Source organism: Elgaria multicarinata, chromosome 12, assembly GCF_023053635.1.
Source record: "Elgaria multicarinata webbii isolate HBS135686 ecotype San Diego chromosome 12, rElgMul1.1.pri, whole genome shotgun sequence".
NCBI lineage: Eukaryota > Metazoa > Chordata > Lepidosauria > Squamata > Anguidae > Elgaria > Elgaria multicarinata.
In genome coordinates this window covers 4,303,955-4,330,596 of record NC_086182.1, presented here as the reverse complement: position 1 = coordinate 4,330,596, position 26,642 = coordinate 4,303,955, and the positions used below count along the sequence as shown (strand labels likewise).

Sequence of the window (26,642 nt, the reverse complement as noted above, 5' to 3'; positions counted from 1 at the left end):
TCACAATCTGATCTGAACATGAGTCAGAATGAGCTTCAGGGTGGAATTCAGAGAACCTTGATGATCTCAAGTTTTGCTGATTCACTCATTCTTTCCTTCAGCCCCTAATCTGCAATTTGGGGACAACAAATCTTTGGGATGAGCTGACAATCTCGGTTTTAATGCTGATTCGTATGTATCTGAAGAATGACCACCACAATCCAGTTGCAAAGTTGCATCTATGTCACCTTTTATTTATACTGAACAGCTTTTAAAAATACAGAATAAAATAGCTTTTATCTACTATTATTCACAACATCTGGTCCAAATATTACATATTTCTTAAATATTTCAACGTTTAATAAAGCAATTGTTAGAAAAAAAACCCAACAAAATACAACAAAATCCATAAAAATCTCAATAAAAGAATTACACATCTCAAAGAAAAAACCCAACTTGGTATGTAACATGAGATTGTGTAGCCATAGTCATTCACAAAGAACTCATGTGGGGGGGGGGGGGAATGAAGAATTATTTATTCCCACTGTCTAAAAAACAGTCAAGATTTTGTTACATCAAAAGTTGTTATGAACAGACCATAAAAAGTAAAAGAGAATGCACTATAGTTTGTATCGGCAGCAAGATGGTTCACTTGGAAAGATGTCAGACAATATACAAGGTAATTCTCTGCTATCAAATATGTACTGATGACTAATCACAGCCACAATTAAATCATAACCAGACAGGAATGTTTTAGATGTTGCTGAAGATGAATTCTCAATACTTAAAGCAGCCCAGCACTATTATAATAGCATAGAGACCAATGGGCGGAATCTAAATACTGGCGGAGATGTGGCCTCCTCACAGCACAAATGACAAAGGATTTGCACTACAAAATGTGAAGCCCTGACACATCTGCCATCCTTGGTCCAGGCAGGTTAAGAAACTTTTGAGTGAGAATCTCTAGATATGCAACATGCACCATGCAAAAAACAAACTGTGAGTATATATTTTCTGCAGGGACTTGTACCCCATGCTTCCTTGCTTGCTTGCTTGCTTTTGGTGGTGCTCAATGGTTGGTTGTTTTGGTTCAAGAAGGCCACTGAAGAACGAAAGAAAAAAGACTGCTTTGTGCTGGTCTGTCGTGCATATTGAGATGTGAGTCCAGTCACTCTGGACTGGAACGCAGGCACACACCCAATGGCAAAGGTCTGCTTTCCCACATGATGGTTTAAAGCAGCCTCCTCTAAGCCGATGCCTATTAGATGTGTTGGACTACAACTCCCATCAGCCCCTGACAGCATGCCCAATGATAGAGCTGGTGGGGGTTATGGGAAGTGTAATCCAACACACCTGAAAGACACCAGGTGGGGGAGGCTGGCGTAAGGACAAAGGAGCCAAAGGAGCCGTCTCGTAAAGAGTCTCTGCAGCATCTGAACTCCTCACATCAGCATCAAGAGTGAGATATACCAGTTTACAGTCTGCTAGTGAGCCAATCAAAAGACCCACATGCACGCCCTCAGGCTATCATGCATCCTTGCATGTGCTGGACTATCCTTCTTGCAGGTAGACAAAAGCAGCAGAGGGAGGGAGGGAGGAGGGCCATCAGTAGCTACTTCCTTGGAGCACACTGATATGGAAAGCACACCGTAACAGATGAAGCGAGCTTAGCTTCTGCCAACAGCTCTAGCCCATTTGTTTCCAACCACTGAGCTCTTCCCTATTCCCCCACCAATGCCTGCGCATGTCTCTCTGAACTCCACTCTCAGCTGACGTGGCTGGAATGGGATGAAGAGCAAGGTGGAGCCAAGGGAGGGCCAATGGCCTGTAGTCTGAGGCGGCCCACTTTTTAAACCATAACATAGGAAGCAGCCTGAAATTTTGCCATTAGAATTTGGCACTTCACAGATGGTAGAAGCTTAGAGTGTGCCATCAGTGAGGCAGATGGTTGACATGTTTTGGTCTGACTGCTTCATCTCTACATCTGATAAGTTTCTCTTGTTCATTCTCAACCAGAGTTGGCCCAAGACATTTTGGTGTTTGAGGTGGAAAATCCAAAAGGTACCCTCCCCACTTCAAAAGCTGAAGTTGGGCACAATCCACAAGCTGCACTGAAATGAACAGGAGCTGGGCACTCTCAATCACATATCTCCCACCCTATGGCCATTAATGGTCAAGTTGGAATCAAATTGGCCACCAAAGTTGGACATGCACCTTGTCTCAGGGTTGGACCAGCTCAGCACTCAACATCTTTTGCTGCAAGTACTAAAGCTACATTGCCAGTATCAATGATTTTAGGAGAGAGGTGACCAAGAACTCCTCTCTGTTTTCACTTAAGGACATAAGCATGGGTAAATAAAGTATACACAATTGGTAGCAATTCGTCAATGAAGAAATTCTATCACATGACATTGTCATGACAATCATATCACTCCCACCCAGGAAGCCTGTGTCATATATTATCCTGGGTGGAAATGTTACTTGATGGGTGTATTTTTTTTTTCCTTTTTAAGTCTATGGAAATAAAATACTGCAATATTCATGTACAAAGTTGCCATATTGAAAGTTAGTATTAAACGGTGTAAAACAAATTGACTGTGTAAATTTAAAAACTCCTTCCCTGATGCAGCTTATTCTTTTTAATACATTTTGTCAATCAAGGATAAAATTAACAATTAAATATAAATTCAAGAGGCATCATTTTATAAGACACATTCAAACATATTTGCCAAAGTACTTAATTTAACCACACACACACAAAATCAACGTAGGTTTTTGTTTTAAATACAAAAGCTCTCAAATCATTTTGCCTTGAATATATGTTGATTCATCTTTGATGTGACGTAGTGTCATTTGGCATATTTAGTACTTTTAATTGAAATTTGTCAGTGCTTTTTCCCAGCCCTCCTATTAGGTGTTCTCTCCAGACAGCATTGCTTAATTTAGATGGGAGAAAGGCAGGTGGCTACATATGAAGACACAATTCAAAGCATCGCAACCATATTTCACTCTCTTCCAGTTAGGATGCCCCTGGCATCTAATAGTACCATCCCAACCAACTTCAGGATTACTCCTAGGTAAATGGGCGCAGGACGGCTGCCTTACTTACAAGATACTGTGTTCAACTTGGAACAATCAATCAGCAGATGATGCTCATAACACCACTTTAAAAAAAAGACACACATCAAAAACTCCACATACACACCCCTGCCCTGTAACTGAATGTTACCATAACTAAAATTTGGAGGGTATCCAGAAAAAGGAGTTTTCTGAATTCTCTCTCCCAAATGCAAGACCAGGGCCAGTCTTAAGACATTTTGGTCCCGGAGGGGGAAATTGCAGAAGGCACCTCCTCCCCGCAATAATATGAGTTCCAGTCTACCAGACATGCATCTGTTCAAGCCCTCTTTTCTTTGAACAGTGCGTGAGCACGAGAACCCTCCTCTCCCTCTCTGCCACTCCTAAAACCGGTACCCAAGACCTGCTGCCTCAGAGCAGCGGCTGTTTCTGGCAACCCTGCACTTTGCAATCTTTGTCAACTTCTCTCCCCCAAAATATGTGTGTGTTCGTCTGTTTTTTAAAAACTAATTCTCTCTCTCTCTCTCTCTCTCTCTCAAGACAAAGACATGTGTGCATTAACTTCCCCTCTATTCTTACCACAACTGCAGAAACTTCTAACATTCTGGGTGTTCTCATTGTGCAAGCGAACAATTGAGCATCAAGGCCATTGAAACAATTCCTAAGTAAGCAGCAGTATTTGCAATGCCCTCTTGTGGCTGCTTTTGTCCAAAAAAAAGAAGAAGAAGAGAGAGAAAAAGAGATAATTTTTGCCTTTCAAAGTCAATCTGTTTTCTAAAGATTTTTGCAGCAGAATCATTATTTGGTAAACCAAACTGTGTTTGTAAACGCTACAAATCCTTGGCAAACACTTCGTCCAATAGCTCTCAGCAGTCTGCAGTCAGGTCGGTGCAGCTAATACAGTAGAAAGACTTTCAAGTTCGCCAAGACTTTAGGAAACCATTTTTTACATAATTTGAATTTTTAAAAACTACATCTTAGGAGGGAGGGAGAACAAGTATTTGCACCTGAGTATATGTTACGGCAGAAGTGAGACAAGAAGTGAGAATCACCTGGGAGTACGTTTTTTCTCACTTCTGTGACGTTTCATTTCACCTGAAGATAAGTTCCGTAATAACAGAGTCAGGTGATTTCCTTGCCAGAGTTGGTGACGTACTCAGGGCACAAGTCCCAGCAGCCACAATGCTGGCCTATTCTGCTGGGCACCATCACCTGGGGACTTGCTGATCCATATGCTGGCTGAAGCAAACTGAGTTGTGAAAGACTGTGAAAACTGTAGTTTAGTGACATCTCAGTTCTACTTTAAGAAGCAACTGGCACTTTAGCAACCAAAAAGGGGGGGAAAGGGAGAGAAAAAAGAGGCTATGATCAAAACAAGAATGTGTTAAATTCTGCCAATATTATGAACACACCACTTTTGCTTCTCTAATGTGTGCAGAACAAGTTGGCTTTGGCATTTACATGATTATAACTTTCCACCTACATTTTTCTTCGGTTGTACATGAAATATAGGATGGAAAACAAGCATGCAAGTCCTTCCCTTGTATGCTGAGTAACTCCCACTGAATTCAGGGGGATTTACTCCCAAGTAAGGGTACCCAGGTTTGCAGCCTTAGTGTCATATATTCCTCAAGGGCGTGGGAGGCCTCATGTCCTCGAGTGACTGAGTATCAGCCCTGACTTAACCTTTTGTTAAATTAAAAAAATATTATTATTATTGGCTGGTTTCCATACCTCATTTGACTTCAAGGCAGCAAACCGCTGAAAACTTTCCAAGGAAAGATCACAGAGGGGAAATAATCTTTATGTGTAAAAACTGTACAAGGAAAATGCTGCAGAAATGGCAGGGAACATCCACCATCCATGGATTTGCTTTTCTCCTGCACTATTCAATACTGATACATCAAGACTCCTTTTGACTTTCCCAAATCCTAAAAGCCTCAGAGATAAGCAAGGGCTGTTTTGCGCCTCTCTAGTAGACTTGCTTGAGTAACTGACCAACGATTTACAGTATCTGCTTTTTAGAAAAATGAAATGCAAGCAGCACCATAGAGCATACTGGCCTTGAGAGAACACTTACCCTAATACCTCTCTGACAAATCTTTCCACGTCTTAAAAAAAGCCTTTCGGGCCACATTGGGGGGAGGGGGAAGGAAAGAACCCCACCACCAACACATCTAAAAACTAACTTGCAACAGTAAGAACATTAAACAGAAATATTTTTTTATAACTATGAATGCATGGTGAGCACAAACATCCACATAATGTCAGAGCCAAGACGAGTACAGGAAAAAAAAAGTAGAAAGTCTAAATGGCACCCGCAGTGGGCTCCCAATACCCGTTAAACCATCCAGCAGACAGGGATGCCATGCATAGTGTCTCTCCCATTTGTAAAGTAGGTCCTGTTTTCCGCTTGGAAAAGGAGGAGTATGAGAAGGCAACATCAACTGTAGGCCGCTTTGGGGACTGGCAGAAATGTCTGAACACAGATCGGCACAAATCTGGAGCATGCTACTGAAATAATCCATTGAGGACTAGCCAATTTAGGTGCATCATCATCATCATCATTATTATTATATTATTATGTAAGAGCCGACTTGCAGGTATGCAAGACGATGAACTGCTTAAGCATTCTAACTTCAGTAAAGGGATGTGTAATTTGATGGCAACCTACCCCACTCTGCCCCATCGCCACAGCTGCTGTGCTAGGGGAATTTGAGCTCTCCAGATCAATGTCAATTTCTATGGGGCAGAAACGTTTGCAAAGGCACCGCTTTTCAGTACAGCAATTCCATACTCAGTACTGGGCAGTTTAGAAAGCACTGCCTAGAACAGAAAGTCCCGCTATAATTTGCCAGAATAATATAAACAAGTCTTTGAAGGCTTCTGGGGGGATTTCTTAAAAATGGAATGTATTTAGCTTTATATGGGAAAGATACAGCCTGTTTGAGTGCTGTGTTTACATATGTGTTATTTACCAATTTAGGATCTGGATTTAAATTTTCACCAGAAGAGCAGCTGGGCCAAAGTCAGGATAAGCAGATCTAACAGCTTTAAAAAACATACACCATCATGTTAACTAGAGAGACATTATAGATAGCTATCACCATCCACAATAGGAAAGCTATTTTTATAATCTGTCTCGGCTCTGTTCCAGAATTTAAAATGCAGATATACAAAAAATAAAATAAAATAGCAAGGAACTGCAGATGTGTCTGTTACTACAGCTAGAAGACGGAGGTTTCGGCCAGGGCTATACGGCAGCCTCAGAGTCTTCCTCTGAACTCCTGCAGCTGCTGTTTTTCCTGAAGCCTTTCCACGTGTAGCCGATGAAGGTGGGGCTGATGGGTAATAAACTGAAGCATTTGTACTTCTTCACCATTTCCATGCCGAAAGGCAAGTCGTAGGTTTCCATGCCATCCATGGCCTTGCTGCCTTTGCCCACTCCTTTCTTCCATTTCCGGATTCCTCTTTCCTCTGGGCTTCCTGGATTTTAAAGGGAAAGGGGGAAGAGCAATATCAAGAGGTGAATGTTGGAGACAAAAGGCCCTTTCATGGATTCATAGGATCATAGAATAGTAGAGTCGGAAGGGGCCTACAAGGCCATCGAGTCCAACCCCCTGCTTAATGCAGGAATCCACCCTAAAGCATCCCTGACAGATGGTTGTCCAGCTTCCTCCAGGTGAATACTGGGCAGGAGGGGTTGGTGGGGCATAGGAACTGCTGGCTCTGCGCCTCACATCTGTGCGTTGAGCGGGACACTTGAAGAGGGGCACTAGCCAGGGGACAGTTGTGGGACCTCTCATCCTGTAGGTGGTTATGAAACTCTCTGTAATTTTGAGAGCTCTGCTGCATGAGGACTGAACATGAGATGCCATGCCACATTTTGTCAGGAAATTGTGTTACTTGGTATTACTTCAAAAGATTTATAAATGCCTTCTTGAGTAAATCAAATAAATCAAATAAAGAAATAGGAAAACCATCAACCACCCATGGGGAAAGGCAGGGAGACACTTTCACACATAGCTTACATAGAAGACTTGACTGTGTAACAAAATCCCAGGACTTAAAAGCGACCCTTTGACTAACACAAACAAACCCTCAACAAATTCCACTGTAAATGATATAAATTGATAAAATAATACAGAAGCTGTGGGCCTTACACCTTCAGAAACAGTTCTTCCAATGTTGGCTTTCTAAAGCTGCAGCCCTAAGCATGTGTATGGGAGGGGGAGTCTCATCTGAATCAATGGGGACAGACTTGCTCTCAGGATTGTGCTACAATACTATAATGATCAAATAAAGCTAATTCTGCAAGGGCTGCAAAGAAAGTTAGAAGGAAACTGGATGGACCTTTATAAAACAAGCTCGAACTCAGTCTTCCCCAACCTCCATATGTTTTGGACTACAAATCCCAGCATCCCTGAACAATGGCAATGCTGGCTGCGGCTGCTGGGACTTGAAGTCCAAAATATCAGGAGGCTACCAGGTTGGGGAAGGTTGCTCTAACTGTTTAGAAATTTTATTTGGATATTTAGTATTCGTTACAGTAATTACGTATAGAATTTTAAAAAGATGTTGAAAGAAGTCCTGTCATTAAATTATCCAGAGATTCAATGAATCCATCCATCCTGTGAGCGTCAGGCATGCAAGTCCTGTGTTCAAACAAGAGCAGCCCTTCTGATCGCACCTGGCAGCAGATCTGGAGCTGCACTGAGAGCAGCAGATGGGAGAAGACAAAATGAAAGAACTCACGGAGCGCTGCTGCAGGAGTCCCACAAACACAATGGGAGCTGCCCTGTGTTGAGGAGTGGCTGTGGTGGGGATTCTCTGTCTCAAGCCTATTGGGGAGGAAGGCGGGCAGGCCAAGAGAGGGAAAAGGCAGACAAAGCTGCATGACCAACCTGGAATTGTGTTATCCAAAATAAACGCTACACAACCCCCAACAAACATGGCTGTAGTGAGAAGAACGTTGAGTACAGGATCAATGCTGGTTATTCCTACAAGAACAGAAGAGAAAGAAAACGGTTAGACTAGAATCGGAAGAACTACTATATTTATACACGTAATTTCAGAAGCCCGTCCCCACAGTCAATAGAGCACACAGGCCTTGAATTATGATTCCTGCAGGAATGCACATGTATGATGTTCTGCCACCCTGCTCCACCTGGAGACAGTGCACCTGGCGGGGCAGAGTGCCTGCTTAATCTCACCCTGTTCAATTCTTTCTGATGGGGGAGGCACAGCTCCTTGGCAGAGCACATGCTGTGCATGCAGAAAGTCCCAGGTTCAACTCCTGGCATATTCATTTAAAAGGATGAGGGAGCAGGTAACGGGAAAGACCCGAAACCCTGGAAAAGTGATGCCAGTCAGGGTGGACAATGTTGGGCTAAGACTGGCCATCATCATCTAATTTATAGGCCACTTTCCCACAAAAAGTTCCTGAAGCAGCTAACAAAACAGCAATACGTAAACAAAAAACCATATAAATATATCATTATAATAGTACAGTATACTGTGAGGTTGGAGGTTGTGGCCTCTCCCACACTAGAGGCACTCAAGAGGCAGCTGGACAGCCATCTGTCAGGGATGCTTTAGGGTGGATTCCTGCATTGAGCAGGGGGTTGGACTCGATGGCCTTGTAGACCCCTTCCAACTCTGCTATTCTATGATTCTATGTGTAAGGATCCTGAAGAAAGGTTGTAATTTTTCATTGGTTCAACATACCGTACAACACGATAACAAAGAGCTCTCTTACCAGTTCCAAACAGCTTGCAAAACATACTGTAGAAAATCCATGTTTTAAATGTATCTTTGATTAAACATGGCTGGCGGTCGGAGGGCTCTTGTGTCACTTTCAGGTTGCCCTAGAAAGCCTTCAAGAACAGCAAGTTCTGGCAAGCCCAACTTTAGTCTGCAGTTAAAGCTTTAACTAATTAATTCTAAGGAACAAATGAATCACCAGGTGACTGATTAATAATTGCAGCCCTTGTTGACTGAGTATGGGCTGAAATATTTACAAGACCCTTTTCCACATGGGTTGTGTGAATACATACTTCAGAGTACTTCTTTAAAAATTCTAAATAAGTGGTTTCAGCATGAGTATGTTTCATTCATTCATATATATATATCAGATTAAGAAAAAAATGCTTTGTACCTGTGTCAAGTGGGTTTTGTCGGAGGTAACTTGGCAGGACCAGTCCAAAGAAGATGGAAAATCCAAGTACAAAAAGGTTCCGTGAAGAATTCAAATCTATGAACTGCAGGTTGGAAAGTCCGACTGCAGTAATCATCCCTAGACAAGAAATATGACAGATTTTCAGCCTATGCTATGTAATGTGAAATACTATACAGAAGACCAATATTCTCCAAATCCCGCCATTAAAAAGCAAATGTAAACTCAATCTTTGTAGAAGCTAAGAAACAACCGTTCACTGAATAATGCTTAAATATATTGTGGCAGTCTAAAGGGTCATGTTTTAGGCATAGCCTTGAAAAGGGGTTTTAAGGCTCAGTTGCCCCATTTGTAAAATGGGAATCAGAGTACAGCCTGCTTTACAAATGGGCATATGTGAAATGTGGTCTAAAGCTGTGTTTGTCAGGGATTGCTAAGCCCACCCAATGTGTAGTGAGGCAACAGAGACTTCCTGTGCAATCCACAAAATCTTTATTAAGTTAATAACACCTCTTCACACCTACAAGTGAACCTAATTAGCTCAGCAAAGCAAGGAAGTTGCCTGGCAACTCAAATGGACGCTGTCCGTCCCCCCATGTCCAGTCTTTTAATGTGCTCCTCCTTCAGTGATAGTCCTCCTGACCTAACATCTGATGGGCAGCCAATCTGGCGGACCTCCTCCCAACTCTGATGTTTGTCAATTCTGGTGCTCCAGTCCCCTCCGACAAAGGCTGAGCTTCCACGGAGAAGCAGTGGGGAATGATGGTCTTTGAACCTGGGCCTTGTGTTCGATAAGCCCCTGGGAAGATTCATCCCTGACTCCTGGGCCAGATCTACACCAAGCAGCATATAACACTTTGAAAATAGTATATGGAATGTGCCCTGGACCCCAACAGTTGTCAATACCATTATAAACTGCTATAAAGCAGTAGTGTAGATCCCTGCCTTGGAGAATTCCCCCCCCCGCCCCCACTCCCTGTCTTGCCTGGCCTTCTTCCAGTTCTGCATCCTGATCTGAATCCGAGTCTGAAGCCAAACCAGGGAGATTGGACCCAATCCTGACAGTGTTTATGTCTGTGTTGGAGCACTGAAAAACTTATACGGCACTTCTTAAAGTTCAAAGTGCTTTTAAAACCTTTCTCATCTTTAAACACAGGTCATAAGAGCACTTTGTGCATTAGGTATAAAACCTGCTCCAATGCAGACATAAACACAGCTTCAGCTCACATTTCACAGGTCCTTTCATTCCTCTACTATTATGGGTTGGGTGCATTGCTATATCCTCCATAATACTTCTCAAAGTTACTTCAGATATTCAGTTTATCAACACTCATCTTAAGATATGTGTTATTGGGGCTTCTGAAGGGGTGTGTGTGTGTGTGTGACTTCTAGACAGATGCCTTTCACTCCCAAGAGGAGAACTATGGGGTCTTGTATGAAAGGCTGCTTTGATAAAGAAATTTTGCATTTTTCTTATAGTTTTTGCTTTGAAATATTTTATTTCTTTTACTTTTAAATGCCATGTAAGTTCTAGTTTCCTCTATCGTGAATTCAGTTTTAATTTCTAATTACAATACTGTGCACTGAGTTTTTCTCTTTTGCCTACTCACATAATTTCTCTGTGTATACGTAGCAGACTGATCCCCAGATAACACTGGTTTTGTTTTTTGATCTAATTTTAAAGCATTCCTTTGTTGGCCTAAGGGCCAGCTAGGGCGAGGGCAATCTACTAAATTTTTAAAAATAAACTCTGCTTCCCAAGTTACTGTCGCCCTGTGCCTGACATCAACATCTGAGGCAGGGATGCCTTTGCATGTAGACCTCTACGTGTGGAAATTAGTGCAGGCTCTGCAACTCTGATCGCAAAGGGATTCTAGTATCTGGGGATTATTATGAAGCAGGTAGGTGTCCTCACTTCTGACGTGCATGCAAATGTGTGACCAGCAGAGGCAAGAGGGCCGCCTGCCATCAGGGGTGAGGCTAGGAATGTGACCCAGCAGGCCCTTACAACAGGCGTTACACTGCCATGCGAGTAACGTGTGAAGGGGGCTGAAGCCCTTCAAGCCCAAGCGAGCGGGTGTGGTGCACTCTGAAGCAGCTTTACCAGATGTAAGTATGAGAATTAGGAAGGCAAGGGCTACTACAGCCAGGTCAGGAAAAGAACACAAGAGAAACTGGATGACTGTCAGCTGACATGGCTCTAGAGCAGCCTTCCTCAACCTGGGGCGCTCCAGATGTGTTGGACTGCATCTTCCAGAATGCCCCAGCCAGCTGGCTGGGGCATTCTGGGAGTTGTAGTCCAACACATCTGGAGCACCCCAGGTTGAGGAAGGCTGCTCTAGAGAGAGCTTATCCCTAACAGACAAAATATACGGAAGAAATCCAGTACCGAAGAGAGTACAGAAAAGAGCGCCAAGCACTGGATCCGGGAGGGATGCAAACAAGGCGCTGAATTTGCCAACCATTCCAAGCAGCAACATGAGCGCAGCTCCATACTGAATAACACGCCGACTTCCAACCTACAAAACACACCGAGGCAGAGATAAAGTACAATACTTCGGGGAAGTTCCAACAGAGTTTTTGTTGTTGATGGCTACAATTTGAGACAAGTTTTTAGAAATGAGTTCAAAACATTGCTTAGAAGTTCAGATTTTTTAAAAAACACACACACACACACACACACTCTAGAAAAGAAAGACTTTTTCTGCTGGTTATAAATTTATTCGATATGATGTTTATTTTCCATTTCCTCCCAACTGAAAGCAGACAATCAAGCTCTCTGCCGAATGTGTTTTCCTAAAAAAGAACAATCAGTAATCAGTTGGGAGGGACTCTTGATGAGACGAGCATTTTACGACACCCCTGAAAGTATTCTTGGATCCACGAAGGAATGTGGTGCCAGCAAAACCAAGGTGGCACTGCCCCATGACAATCTCTCTCACAGCAACAAGAGCCAAAGGGAAAGAACTCGCAGCAGGTGCAACAGCAGGTGGAGAGAGGAAAGGGATTAGGGCCTGGGGGGCCTGGAGAATGAAGGACGGAGCTGAACATCTCCATTACTGGGGGATCTACACTAGTGCTTCCCAAACCTTTTCAGGTCACTGCCCCCTTGGTTCCACAAACTCATGCCCAGAGCCCCCTACCCTACACTATAAAAATCATTATTCAGAATAGCAGTTTTCAACAACCCACTAAGGATGATAATAACAATAAAATTCAAAACAGTAACAATTAATTGAATATTTATTCAAAATCCTCAGGCTTGCCGAGGGAGGGAGGGAAAAGGGAGCCGACGCCTCTGTTTTGCAGCCGGCGTGGCGGGGCACACCAAGCAGGGTATTATTTATTTATTTATTTATTTATTTAATTACATTTATATACCGCCCCACAGCCGAAGCTCTCTGGGCGGTTTACAACATTTAAAAATAGTAAACATTAAAAGTATACAATTTAAACACACATACACACACACACACACACACACACACACACACACACAAAAACAGTATAAAAACAACAGTATCCATTTAAAAACAACAATTGTGGGGTCCATTAAAAACAAACTTAACGTTGTTAAATGCTGTTAAAAATGTCTCTTCATTAGCGTTTTGGTGCTTTTGAAACATTTCAATTCACAGTTAAAAGGACTCTTCTTAAACGGTATTAATACATGTGTGGATTCTTCCCCTATATAGCTTGGGACCAAACTACCTTCTCCCATAAAAATGTCCCTGGGTGTTAAAACCTTCTGGAGAGGCGCTTCTCGGAAAAGACCACCTCAAGCGCCCCCTGCTGCCCCTTTGCCTCTTAACGCCCCCCTATGCAATCCCACCGCCCCCAAGGGGGCAGTACCGCCCACTTTGGGAACCACTGATCTACACCCCCCCCACCAAACCTCAAGAACATCAGAACATAAGAAGTGCCCTGAGGCTGGATCAGGCCCAGGGTCCATCTAGTCCAGCACTCTGTTCACATAGTGGCCGACCAGCCATTGGCCAGGGATGAACAAGCAGGACATGTGGTGCAACAGCACCCTCTCACCCATGGTCCCCTTCCCTCCTACTCGTTTGCTGGGCACTGGCTGATATTTTCAGCTTTTTCCTTGCTGCATAACCACAAGAGTTTGATATTTTGAAACAAAAATGTTCTCAAGGCTGATTCATATCGCCACATTTAACATATGATCACGTAGATTGGGTGAAACTGCAGATCCACTAGCACGAAGTTCTGTTATCACGTGGTCCCAGTACTCAAATGAAGGCAAGCTGGTAAGAGTGGTCAACCTGGTATTTAAGTTCTTGCTTATGGGCATTCTAGTTCAAAACTAATTTTCTTGCAGAGTTACGTAACAGAATGAAACAATTCCAAAATAAAGCACAGCTATTGCTCGAGGCTAAACTCTTTGAAGAGGGCAATTGAATAATAGGATGCTTTACTCCAAACAAAGGCTCCCAGGGGACGCAAAGTTTTTTGCACTGGCAGTTTCACACACAAGCATCAGAGTTCATGTGACAATCGTGTTTCGTTTGAACTGAGTCACACTGTACTTATGGGCAAAGGTCTCCTTCACAAAACTCTTGGCTACGTTACTATCTTAGCTAAGAAAGATTAAGTACAAAGGCAGGATGCCATGAAGATAAACTTTCAAGATTAAAAAAACCCGACCTTCCTAAAAAAGCTGCTTATTTCTAGCTTAAATAGGCATTTTGCTACAAAAAGATCTAGACCAGCCTTCCTCAACCTGGGGTGCTCCAGATGTGTTGGACTACAACTCCCAGAATGCCCCAGCCAGCTCTGCAGTCCAACACATCTGGAGCGCCCCAGGTTGAGGAAGGCTGGACATATATGTATAACATTTGCTTGTACACTACCCAATAAAAACTTAAAAGATTTCACACTGTTAGTCCTTTGCTCAAAACATTATTTCATCTATGATTGGTAGTCCAGTGAGCAATATCTTCTCATTCAGTTGTAAAACAGATCTGACTAGGTTTCTAAATATTTGCATAAGTGTGCAAAGCAAACTGAAGAAGAACAATGAGAAAAGAGTGTGTAGCACCGTAGGATGAAGGAGATCAGATTGATAAACCATTTATTTAGACTTATTAAGTTGCATTACCGTGCTGCTGGCAAACTTCTGTTTATGGCTACAATTAATTTTACGTAAGAAGTATCAAAGAAAGCATCTGCATTACTTCAGCCTGCCAAGAAGGCATAGAGGAAGTTATTAATACAACAATGGCCTTTTTGACTTCATTCTCTTCTCTGTCGTTGATTTCCAATAAGAAAACTAAGAAAAAGTTTTCGTTTATTTATTACATTTTTATACCGCCCAATAGCCGAAGCTCTGGGAAATAATTTTGTAAATATACTTTTTTATCATTCTTATTTTAAAAATAAATAAAAAGCTTCCTAGCACCTTTCTATTTGAAATGACTTAAAATTGCCAGGATGAGACTAGCATTTCGCTAGGATGGGAGGTGGGATTTCAATTTTGTCACATTCTCTCTTTTCTGTTGTTTTACATATGTAAACAGTCCTGGACCTTCAAGCTCGGAAGGGGCACAAATCCAAACCCATATCCATATTTGACTGTCCCCTCATTAAGGCAGCTGGACAACCACCTGTCAGAGATGGTTTAGGGTGGATTCCTGCATTGAGCAGGGGGTTGGACTCGATGGCCTTGTAGGCCCCTTCCAACTCTGCTATTCTATGATTCTATAAGTATAAAATTAGGCTGTGGAAATACTACACTTTCATTTACTTGAGCCGTTTCCCTCCTGAAATGTTCAAAGAGAGGCATCCAGTAGGTGGCAATGTTCACATGTACACTTTCAAACACAAACGAAGATGACAAGCAGGCCAAACTGCACATGACTCTGCTAGACCCACGGCTTTCAATGCATGTCTGTCCCAATCATGTATAAAGCATGCTAGAGAGCAGGTGGGCTTCCCAAGTGATAACTGAAATGTTTACTGTACTTGACAATGAAATTACAAAATGAGCATGCAGGTGGGAGCGATGAGCCCTCTCGCTCTCCTGTCCCCTTTCTATTCCTTAAGACTCTTTTTCCTGGGCTGCAATACTGAAAAGACGCCTGGAGGAGATTGCAAGGAGAAAGGGGGCGGGGAGGATTAAAGCAGGGCTAACCTAGGCACACACACATACAGAGTTTTACATGTGATTGGGACAGACCAACGTTTAAAAAGAAAGGTCTCATACCATCATGTGTGGTTTGACTCTATGGCCCTTTCTACACCATACGGTTATAGAGGGAGGGGGGGGGCGATCCCAGACTTACCTCCAGCCGGGATCGTCCATGTCCACATGGCCAGCACGACGTCCGGGATGGGAGGAGGGACATTGCGTGAATGGAGGCGGCCATTTTTGTTTTTAAGGAAGAGGAGTTGGAGTGCACTCACGCTCCAGCAAAAAATAAGGTTAAAAAAAAGAAGAAGCCCCGACCCTGCTCCCCACCCCACCCCCAATGGACCTGGACTCCCCCTGTCCCAGCTCCTTTCCTCTGATGACCTCCCTACTCGCAGGGAGGAGGGAAGAAGCCGGGACGGGCAGCCACACAACTCCTGTGGTCTCGGGATCATCCCAAGACTGTAGGAGGAATCAGGTTTTCCCAGGGAGTGCTTATCCCTGGGAAAATCCGTGCTAGTCCACCCTTCCCCCGGGAGTCCCTGTGCGTCATTTGGACGCACAGGGACTTGGCTGTGACCAGCCCGGATTTTCAGGCTGGTGTAGAAACAGCCTAAGACATTCCAGGATATCCCATATTTTACAACGGAAGGTAGAATATCAACTCATTTCTAAAACCACACACTGGGTGAAACAATTCATATTCTTACTGAGCTTTAACGCCCCTGACTGGAAGTACAAAAGCTAACTAATCAGCATTAGAATATCTTAAATATGCAAGCCAAAGGCTAAAATCACGTCAAATAGTTCACCAGGGAATTATGTTTTTGCTCTCAGTGTTCAATTTTAATCCATCCCCGCTTTTGAGCAAGCCTCTCTCCTCCTCATTAAGCACCTGCAGGGAAAGATCTCACTGTGTTTGGTCTCTAGGACACTGCTAAAGGGGCAACACTCGCTTGTTTGAATAGGTCTGGTACCTTTGTAATCCCCAAGACTCCAATATTAGGGCTAGAAGAAGTGGATCCGTTCCCAGTGCCAAACACTCCATCCAATACGCAGGAAAGGCCTTCTATGAAAATGCCTCTGCAATTAAAAGAGGAATGTTGGGATGAAGTTATGGCATGTTAGAAAGGAGAGGGGGAAAAACCTCAACCAAACAAAATTATTTTCTGACACTGAGGACGAAGTATTCAAGTTTTGAAATAAAAATGTGGTCATCTGGTCAAATACGCTTATGCATTCATAATAATACAAATAAAGCAAAATGGGTTTTTTTTTTAAAAAAAAAAAAACTTCACATCATTACAACCAAAAGGAATCAGGACAATTTGCACAACCTGACATCCACCGTGGAGTATGACTGCCATTTTGCATATCCAACCATCAATAGATGCGGTATAATGTATCAACCTCCATTTATGATGTATTTGTATATATTGTTTATGAAGATGAAATTGTTACTATGATTATGGGGCTTTGCTATGTATTGTTGCTCTCACTGCTATTGTAAGTTGCTTGGAGCATAGTTTTTATGGAAAGGCAGCATACAAATAAACTTGTTGCTGATGCTGATATTTTAAAGGTTTTTGGAAGCAACATAGCTTTGCAGCCCTGAAGTTTATGCAAGAGGCAGAGAGCTAAATTCAAATGCAGAAAAAGCATGCAGGAATGTCCTTCTGGGACTGTAACATTTCAGACAACAGGTGAGGAACTGTAAGACTGAATGTTTCCTCACGTTAGGAAAACACTTCATTGAAGTTTCTTGTTAACAGAGTGGTTAGTTTCTAGAGACATACTGGCGCTCACGTCCAAGTCCTCATTACCTGGCTTGGAAATCCTAGCTCAAACCACAGATGTGGCTGCTCAGTGCTGATTCGCTCTCTCTCTCTCTCTCTCACACACACACACACATTTCTTACACAGCACTTTGTAACTTGTATATAAACGTGCAGCTACCTCTAATGAAAAAGGTGTTTGAGGTGAAGGCATATGAAAGCTCTGTCTGTGATATTTGACTGGGATGGGAATTTGATCATCCAACTTCCTAGTTGATGCTGCAGCATTAAGTTATTATATACATCTCTAAATTCACCCTCAATTATGCCACAGTTGTGAATAATTTGACCCTGTAATTCTATGCAGTCATACTGCAAAAACCAAAAGAAATTAACACCAAATTTGGCTTTGAGACCAGGGCAATAAGAAAAAAATAGAGTTGGAAAAGAATAGTGTACTTTTCAGGAAGCGTACCTGTTTATTGCATGGATTGGTGGCGGCGGCGCACAAGATAACCTTGCACAGGCATAATAATCGCCAATTGATTCGATGATACTAGCAACCACTGCACTGAGCATTCCAATTACGCCCGCAGCTGAAACCGTTGGCAATCCCCACTGAACTGTGAAGGCAAACACAAAGAAATCTTTCTTATTCTACTTAAAACAAAATGTCTTTCAAGGCGTAAAATGTTCGCTTAAATCGCAGGAGATGGCCCATCCCTGGAACAGGGTGGGGACATTCTATTCTCTTGACATTGGTGTTGGGGGCTTTCCTACATCAACTGACCCTTCACTCGTGGTCAGGCTCTATAATAAATTGGGGCCATCCAGTAAGCAGGGCTTCTCCCAAGCACGAGTGCAGACGCTTAGCACCGCATCAGATGGGTATGTCTATTTCTATGTTACATACAAAAAAACAGAAATGAGAGTATGTGCAGACATGGAACATCTGTTTCTTACAACTTGAAACCTTTTTTCTTTTCTTCATGAGTGAAACTGTGGGGAAATCAGATCAGATTGCTTTGAGGACTGGATTTGAGCTATGGTTTGTCATCTGGCAATCCCCGTATCGTATCATACAAATACTTTAAAAGCAGAAGTTAAAGATGCCACCAGCTTCAATATGCATGTGACAAAAACAATATTCTCGTGAAAGCTTTCCCCCCCTTTCCCTCACAGTATCAACAGTTTTTGTTGTTGTTTATTCGTTCAGTCGTTTCCGACTCTTCGTGACTTCATGGACCAGCCCACGCCAGAGCTTTCTTTCGGCTGTCGCCACCCCCAGCTTCCCCAAGGTCAAGTCTGTCACCTCCAGAATATCATCCATCCATCTTGCCCTTGGTCGGCCCCTCTTCCTTTTGCCTTCCACTTTCCCTAGCATCAGCCTCTTCTCCAGGGTATCCTGTCTTCTCATTATGTGGCCAAAGTACTTCAGTTTTGCCTTTAATACCATTCCCTCAAGTGAGCAGTCTGGCTTTATTTCCTGGAGTATGGACTGGTTTGATCTTCTTGCAGTCCACGGCACTCTCAGAATTTTCCTCCAACACCACAGTTCAAAAGCATCTATCTTCCTTCGCTCAGCCTTCCTTATGGTCCAGCTCTCGCAGCCATAGGTTACTACGGGGAATACCATTGCTTTAACTATGTGGACCTTTGTTGTCAGTGTGGTGTCTCTGCTCTTAACTATTCTATCAAGGTTCGTCATTGCTCTCCTCCCAAGAAGTAAGCGTCTTCTGATTTCCTGGCTGCAGTCAGCGTCTGCAGTGATCTTTGCGCCCAGAAATACAAAGTCTGTCACTGCCTCCACATTTTCTCCCTCTATTTGCCAGTTATCAATCAAGCTGGTTGCCATAATCTTGGTTTTTTTGAGGTTTAACTGCAACCCAGCTTTTGCAATTTCTTCTTTCACCTTTGTCATAAGGCTCCTCAGCTCCTCCTCGCTTTCAGCCATCAAAGTGGTGTCATCTGCATATCTGAGATTGTTAATGTTTCCTTCTGCTTAATCCACACCACTATTAAGCCAATATATACAAAACTATCTTATGCCAAGTCAGATTGTTTGTCTATCTGTGTTAGTATTGCCTCTTACTCTGACTGGCAGCTACTCTCCAAGGACTCAGGCAGAGATATTTCACCGCCTCTTTCTCTTTAACTGGAGATGCTGTGAACTGAGCCTGGGATCAATTAGGGCCTTGCTAGACCAAGGGTTAGCGCGGTGCGCGGCCCGTGCTCGTTCCTGTGCGTCCAGATGATGCACAGGGGATCCTGGCCTCAGCCAGGCCTTGAGCCGCCCTGGCACCACGCTAACGGGAACCGCTTGTAGCGTGGTTCTTCCCGCGGCCCCGGCCTCAGGTCAGGCTGACGCTGGGACCACGGGTGTGTAGCCAGGTCCAGTGCTTTTCCCGGCTACTGGATTTACTCCGGAGTAGCTGGGAAAAGCGGCGGACGGGCAGCAGCGCTCCACAGGAGCGCAGTGGCCATCAGGGCTATGGGGGGGGTCATCGGGGGGTGGGAAACAGAGGCCGGGGAGATCAGGGGGGGAATCGCGGCCCAGGGGACATCTGGGGGGGGGGAATTGCGGGCGGGGGGGATACCAGGCAGGGGAAGGAGAATGGGACCAGGGGGATGGCTGGGCGGGGGATGGGGGGAAGGAGAATTAAAAAAAAAAACCCAACCCCTACTTACCTTTCAAGCCTCCTGCTGCTTTAAAAATTAAAAAAAATGGCGGCCGCGACAGCTCTCCGCCAGAGCTTGTCACGTCTGGCGTCTGAATAAGGGCGAGAACTCGCGTTATTCATAACACGAGGTCTCCCCTCCTCTCCCCTGAATTCTCACTTAGGTCTAGCAAGGCCCTTAGATACATTTATTCTATCACTGAACTATCAGCCTTCCCAGCTATTAAAACACATGACATCTGCTGATTAAATCTGCCTAAACCCGAAGACCTAAATTTAAACTGGCAGAATATGAATAATATGCGGTTTCACCTCTATGAAGCAATGAAAGCAACACAGAGACTAAATTTTGCAGTCTTATTTCTACAGCTACACGCCAATGAGAAAGTAATATTTTCTTACTTCTACAAGACACAGAAAGAAAGAAACGAATGTAAGTCTAGACTGATCACACCAAGAAGCAAAGCTTTGAGGGAGACCCTCCCCCTTCCCTAAATGCTTGTTAGCTGCACTTACATGGATAAGGGACCTTGAACCAGGGTGCTACCAAAAGAACCCCTTGCCGAGCATCGGTTCGCGCATAGAATCCATACTTTGTGCTATCAGGTGGAAAGACATCTGTCACAGTGAAGATGAAGCACAGGAACCATGACACCAGAATGGCTAAAATTATCTGCAGTGGGGAACAGAAAGGCATTTAGAATATGGTAGCAAGGTAACGGGCATAGAGGGTCTCATTGTTAATACTGCAATATCATTTTCCAATAGGGAAAAAACTATCAGCTTACCATTAAAAAAAAGGAAGGAAAGAAAGAAGCTTTAATAAGCTTTTAAAAATCTTTCCAAATCAAATGGGATCTTTCATACAATTTCCTAAACTGGGAATGTCTCCAAATAAGCATTTAAAGGTGCAATCTTATGCAAGTTTAGACAGAAAAAAGTCCAACAACTCATAGTATGCCCCAGCCAGTGGTAGGACATTTTCTATCAAAACATGCACAGGATTGCCCCCTAAGGGGTTGATATTGATCCTTTTTATATACCGTATAAAACCGTATTTCTTCGATTCTAAGACACACTTTTCCCCCCATAAACATCTCTAAAAATGGGGTGCGTCTTAGAATCACAGGTGTGTTTATTATTTCTTAGAATCAAAGCTTTTTTTCTGTTGGTGGTACTGAAATTAGTGTGCGTCTTACAACCGATGGCGTCTTAGAATCGAAGAAATACGGTAATAACTAAGCCCTGGGTATACTGATCAACTCACAAGAAAAGCCAGTGGATACCAGTGGGAATTTTTCAAAGATGATGTGGCACAAAGTGTTGAGCTCCTAAGATAGTGGGTCCCTACAACAGATTTCAAGGTGGAGGAAATGGGTAACTGGCTTGCTGGATCACACCAGAGATCCATTTAACACAGCACTATCTGCAAACAGATCTGTTTGGCCAAAAAGATGCTCCTGAAAGGCTCACACACAGGGTGTCAAGATGATAGCCATCCCGTTAGCCCTCAACATCTGATAACCAGAGGTATAATACACCTGAATATGGAGGTTCTATTCAGCTATCAGATATAACTGCCACTGACAGACATGATCACTAAATGTTTAATAATTTTTAAAGACATCTAAATGAGCACCCATTTCAGAAGTGAATTTATGAAATGTGTTTGTCCTGAATTTACTACCAAAAATGTTCACCAAATGACCTTGAACTTCCATGCTTTGAAAGGGAGTATCTCTCTTTCCACATCATTCATAGCTCCTTAATTCTCTATCATGTATCCTCTTAGTAGCATTTTCTCTAAATAAATAGCCTGAATTGTATGCCTTTCATGAAATGGAAGATGCTCCCAAATTCACTGATCATTTAACTTTGTATATTTTTTAGCTCAACTGATGTCCTTTTTAAGGTGGGATGGCAGAACTGTATGTAGAATTCCAGATTATAGTTATACTATCTATTTAACAGCTTTATGATACTTCCTATTTTATTTTCATTCCATTTTCTAGCAATCCCTAACACTGACTTTGTTTTTTCACACACCCACACCCACTGATTTCGTTTCCCCCCACCAACATTGCAACAGACATCTGAGCAGGTACACAGCCTAAAGAGGCCGAACCTCTTTAGGCTGAAACCAGGAAACAAAAAAGACCATTCACACACACAGTCACCCATTACATTGTCCTCAGCATTGATTTTGTGATACGGTTGTAGAAAAATCATGCAGCCTTTTATAAAATCAAAGAGGGTAAAAACCCAAACCCACACGAGGCTTCCATTTTGATAGTAACCAGTAGAAGTTACAGCAGAAGCACAGCTAAATCTAAGCAGAGAACTCAGGTGATTACTTACAGGAAACATTTTAAAAAGTTGCAACCGGTATGCAGTCCATCCTTTTTTGGATTTGTAGATTGGTAAAGGGAATTTGACATTTCGGGCATACTGAGAAAACAACAGCACTAAGAAAATAGTCCTGAAGAAAGGGGGAAGAAAAAAGTTTATCTATTTACTAATCACTAATTTAACAGGTAAAAAAGTTAGTCAATAGAAATATTTCTGATTTCTAGCAGTTATATTTATTCTTGCATATTTAAACTACAGTAACAATTTGCAGACAAATCATATTAGCATGACAAAAGAGCTTTTATTTTTACAGTCAGGGAAAATAAGAAATTTACTTTTAAAAATGAAAATATTAAATTAAAGCAGCTTATCTAAAATGTGCTTTAGAAGCACAGGATTAATTTTTACTACTTGGAAGCTCAAAAAAACCAAAACATCACAGTAAACTTGCTTTCTAGGCCTCAAAGACTAATGGTCATTAGAATATATACATTTTGGCTCAGTTCACCCTACCCGGTGCCTGTTTACACTTCCCTGTGCCTGTTTGCATTCTCCTTCCCTCCTTATTGTTTACTACAACTTTATTAGATTGTAAGCCTATGCGGCAGGGTCTTGCTATTTACTACGTAATCTGTACAGCACCATGTACATTGATGGTGCTATATAAATAAATAATAATAATAATAATAAGTTCAGACAACACGTTTCTCAATGGTGGTTTTAGAACTCCATGGTGGAGTTTTTATATCACCAATAAGAAATGTGTTGTTGGGCGGGAAAACTCCACCCCATGGTGGAGATTTTTTGGGAACACACTCCATGCTGAATATGCATGCTGTACAGAGGAGAGTTCCTGCACAACTGTTGCATTGTATGGTGGGCTCCATGGAGTTTTCTGTTGCATTGAGTTGACTTTTCCCACTGGCTGCAGAGTTCCCTGGCAAGAGCAGCGAAAGGAGCGAGTGCCGCCCTAGGAGAGGTGCTGGGATTGTGTTTTTTTGCAGCAGTGGCTGATAGGATACCATTGGGAGGACTGGGGCAGGAGAGAGGGTTGAGGATCTGTCAATCAAACATCGCAATGGATTTTACTCAACTCCACGGTAGCCCACAGTCACACAATGGTGGAGTTAGAACATGTTGTGTGAGGAGTACCCCCTAGAAACTCAACTGTGGAATTGAGTTTTCACACTGTGTTGACTAACATGTTGTCTGAACTGAGCCTTTGTCTGTGAGAGAAGTGAAATTACTGCTGCAGCTTAGGTTGAAGGACCCATTGACCTGGTTTGGACCACACCACAGTCCACCCTTGGGGCACTGGGGCACATACCATCCACCATTATGAACGTATAAGCCCCAGCCCAAGTTTGTGGTGGCTTGCTGTGTCATCTGAACCCGGGCTCTGTCAAACAATCTCCTCTGCCCAGGTTCGGGTGCTAGGCAAGCCCCAGCTAGGTCTTGCATATTCATAATGGTGGACGGCATGTGCCGCAGCTCCTTGCAGGTAAATTAACCCATGATGGGCTGTCCCACTGTGTCTCCATTCTAGAAACTTCTCCTAAGGGAAAAGTCAAACTATCAAAACTGATTAGGTAGAATTAATTCTGGTATGTTTTCTAAATGCATTAAAAAACATGGTATGTCTTTTTAGAGCAGGAGTGGTCTCGGCGGATTAGCGTTTCACAGAGTTATGTTTGGCACTCACCATAAAGACAACTATCTTGTTCCAGCACAGGAAGTCTTCAGATGCGTAATGGCACAAGGATTTGTTGCTAATGGGCACCCCAAGGATTTGCTTATAGCTCAGAATTTGGCTTGTTTCAAAGCTTAGTACTTCAGACCTCACTTAGTACTTAGGACCTCAGGTAGACAGGTGTTTGCTGAACAGTCACTTTAGGCCAATAAGCCAGGCTCAGCACTCCAGATGTTTTATTTATTTATTTATTTATTTAATTACATTTATTTATTTTATTTAATTACATTATTTAATTGTTTTGGCCTACAACTCCTGTTAACTCTACCCAGCATAGTCAACAGTGAATGCTGATAGCAGTTCTAGGCCAAAACAAGTTGTCCATCCCTGTTTTAAAGTATATAAAGCCAAAGGGGGAGTTCAAAAGGAAAAGAACTGCAGGTAATCTATAGGATATACTCCCAACCCTGGGGAAATACATATAACAAAGTTTATGTGACAAAGACATGTGCGTAATAAGATAGTAAGGAGAAAAATAAATATTTTCCTTGGAAAGGTAAGGTGGCCCCTTTTAAGATCAGGGTCAAGCTGTTCAAGTGTGTGGACTCGGAAAGGATTCTTTCCTTATGAGTGACATTTGATTCGTAGGACCTCTCCAGTGCTGAGCCTGGCATATTGGCCTAAAGTGGCTCTTCAGCAAACACCTGTCTACCTGGGCTGCCTTGCTTCGTTGCCATGGGATCTGTAGCAGCAGCACGTAAGCAAATTCAAGTGAAGTCTCCCACACTAGAGGCATTCAAGAGGCAGCTGGACAACCATCTGTCAGGTATGCTTCAGGGTGGATTCCTGCACTGAGCGGAGGGTTGGACTCGATGGCCTTATAGACCCCTTCCAAGTCTACTATTCTATGATTCTACTAAGCTTTGAAACGAGCTATAAGCAAATCCTTGGGGTGCCCATTAGCAACAAATCCTTGTGCCATTACGCATCTGAAGACTTTCTGTGCTGAAACAAGATAGTTGTCTTTTTGGTGAGTGCCAAACATAACTCTGTGAAATGCTAATCCACCAAGAACACAGCTATGGTATCCTAAATAAACTTCCCTGAAATTCTAAGAGGGCAGGTTATATCCCCACATAAAGAATGAGGTTGAGATTGCCTTTAATCCAAAAGAGAACAGATCAGTTCTCTTTCAGGCTTGAGGCACAAAGATATGGTCATTGCAGATATGGTCATCTGATGCCACGACCTCCTGTGACGTACAGATTAGTGAAAAAAGAAAGCCTCCTTGTGCTTAGGTAGAATCTAAACCTTGAAAAAACAAGTTAGAACCTTACAATACTTTAAAAATATTGCTTGTTTAGACAAAAATGTTTGATCGACTGCCACATCACATTATTATAATATTCCGTTTTCTAATGCAAAAATGTCATAGGGGTGGTTTCATTGCCCCTGACACCAGCTTCCACTTTTTCATGTTTTTCCACACTGTTCATAGTCAGTCATATCCCCATTCTGCTGCTGATTCCGTGGCATTTTTTTTTCTTAAGAGGACTTCATGATGTGATCTTAGTCATAAGAATCACCTAAGTAAATGTAATGACATCACAGACAATTTGGTTACAGGGTGATATCACTGGGGGCAAACACAGCATTCACATTCCCCTCACTCCGGTGGGGGAGGGGGGGGGGTCCCCGTTGCCAAAGTAGCCAGACTGCAGTCCATTATGTATCCCAAGCCACATTTGGGTACAATTAGTCAGAGGACTGGGATGAGGGAGAATTTGCCTGGTTGCTTTGGCAATGGGACAAAAACCGCCCTTCCCATGTTTACATGGTTTCACAAAGAGTGCAAGAAATCCCCAAAAAGAGGGCCCAAGTTTTACAGGGGGTGGGGAATATCTGCAAAATGTGGACCCATTTCAGCTCACCACTAAAACCTTGCCCATAAGCAAGAACTCAAAATGGATTCTGTTGTCCTGTTGTCTCCTCAAATGGCTTCCAGGGGAAACTGTTTCACTTGCACTGGTTGAATCTGGGAGTTACGATCATAACATTACTCAAAAAATTAACGAATTCTGCCTAGCAGGAAAATGGAGGCTCCCAACATTGAAGACCGGGGGTTACAATTTGCACACATTGGGGCCCAATGAAGGACCTTGCTGCCAGGGGAAAAGGCACCCAGATATTATGGCACTTGGCTGACAGTTGTCAATCTGGATACTGTTTTATACTGTTGTTTTTATATTTTTGATGGTTTAAAATTGTGTATACTTTTTTAAAATGTTCACTGTTTTTAACTTTTGTAAACCGCCCCGAGAGCTTAGGCTATGGGGCGGTATATAAATTTAATAAATAAATAAATAAATAAAAAAATAAAAAAAGATTCATAATCTGTATCTCTACAAAACAGGCAGATCTTCTTATCAAGATGTCCATCAATGTGCAACCAATCTATGTCAATGCTGACTTGGAACCTGTTACAACATTCTTGATTTAAGAAGTCAGGATGTCAGACACTCTTTAAGTGGCAACAATCGAATGAACTTGTCTTGAATAAAGTATCAGTAGTTCTGGTAATGCTGAACAGTGTGAATCAACTTAGGCTGAATGTGTTTTGCATATTTTACAAGATTCATTCTGCTTTCTTGGAATTTGGGATTTGGATTTTATCTCCAGCAATGTATCCTCAAGGAAAAGATCAAGAATTTAGGCAGCAGCTAAATTCAGAAAATATAGAAGCATTCTATGAAGATAGAAAGAATGTGTT

General features: G+C 42.7%; 1 protein-coding gene across 1 annotated transcript in view; it reads right to left on the bottom strand.

Moving 5' to 3' along the window:
- Positions 1–222: 222 nt before the first annotated feature.
- SLC23A2 (solute carrier family 23 member 2) overlaps positions 223–26,642 on the bottom strand; it is a 105,228-nt gene continuing 78,808 nt past the window's right edge. The window contains exons 10-17 of the mRNA XM_063139372.1: positions 22,192–22,312; positions 20,350–20,506; positions 17,631–17,778; positions 16,358–16,463; positions 11,622–11,751; positions 9,215–9,352; positions 7,962–8,057; positions 223–6,543 (exon numbers count right to left, since the gene is read on the bottom strand). Coding sequence (XP_062995442.1) covers positions 6,311–6,543; positions 7,962–8,057; positions 9,215–9,352; positions 11,622–11,751; positions 16,358–16,463; positions 17,631–17,778; positions 20,350–20,506; positions 22,192–22,312 — 1,129 coding nt within the window. The 3' untranslated portion in view covers positions 223–6,310. The remainder of the gene's footprint in view (positions 6,544–7,961; positions 8,058–9,214; positions 9,353–11,621; positions 11,752–16,357; positions 16,464–17,630; positions 17,779–20,349; positions 20,507–22,191; positions 22,313–26,642) is intronic.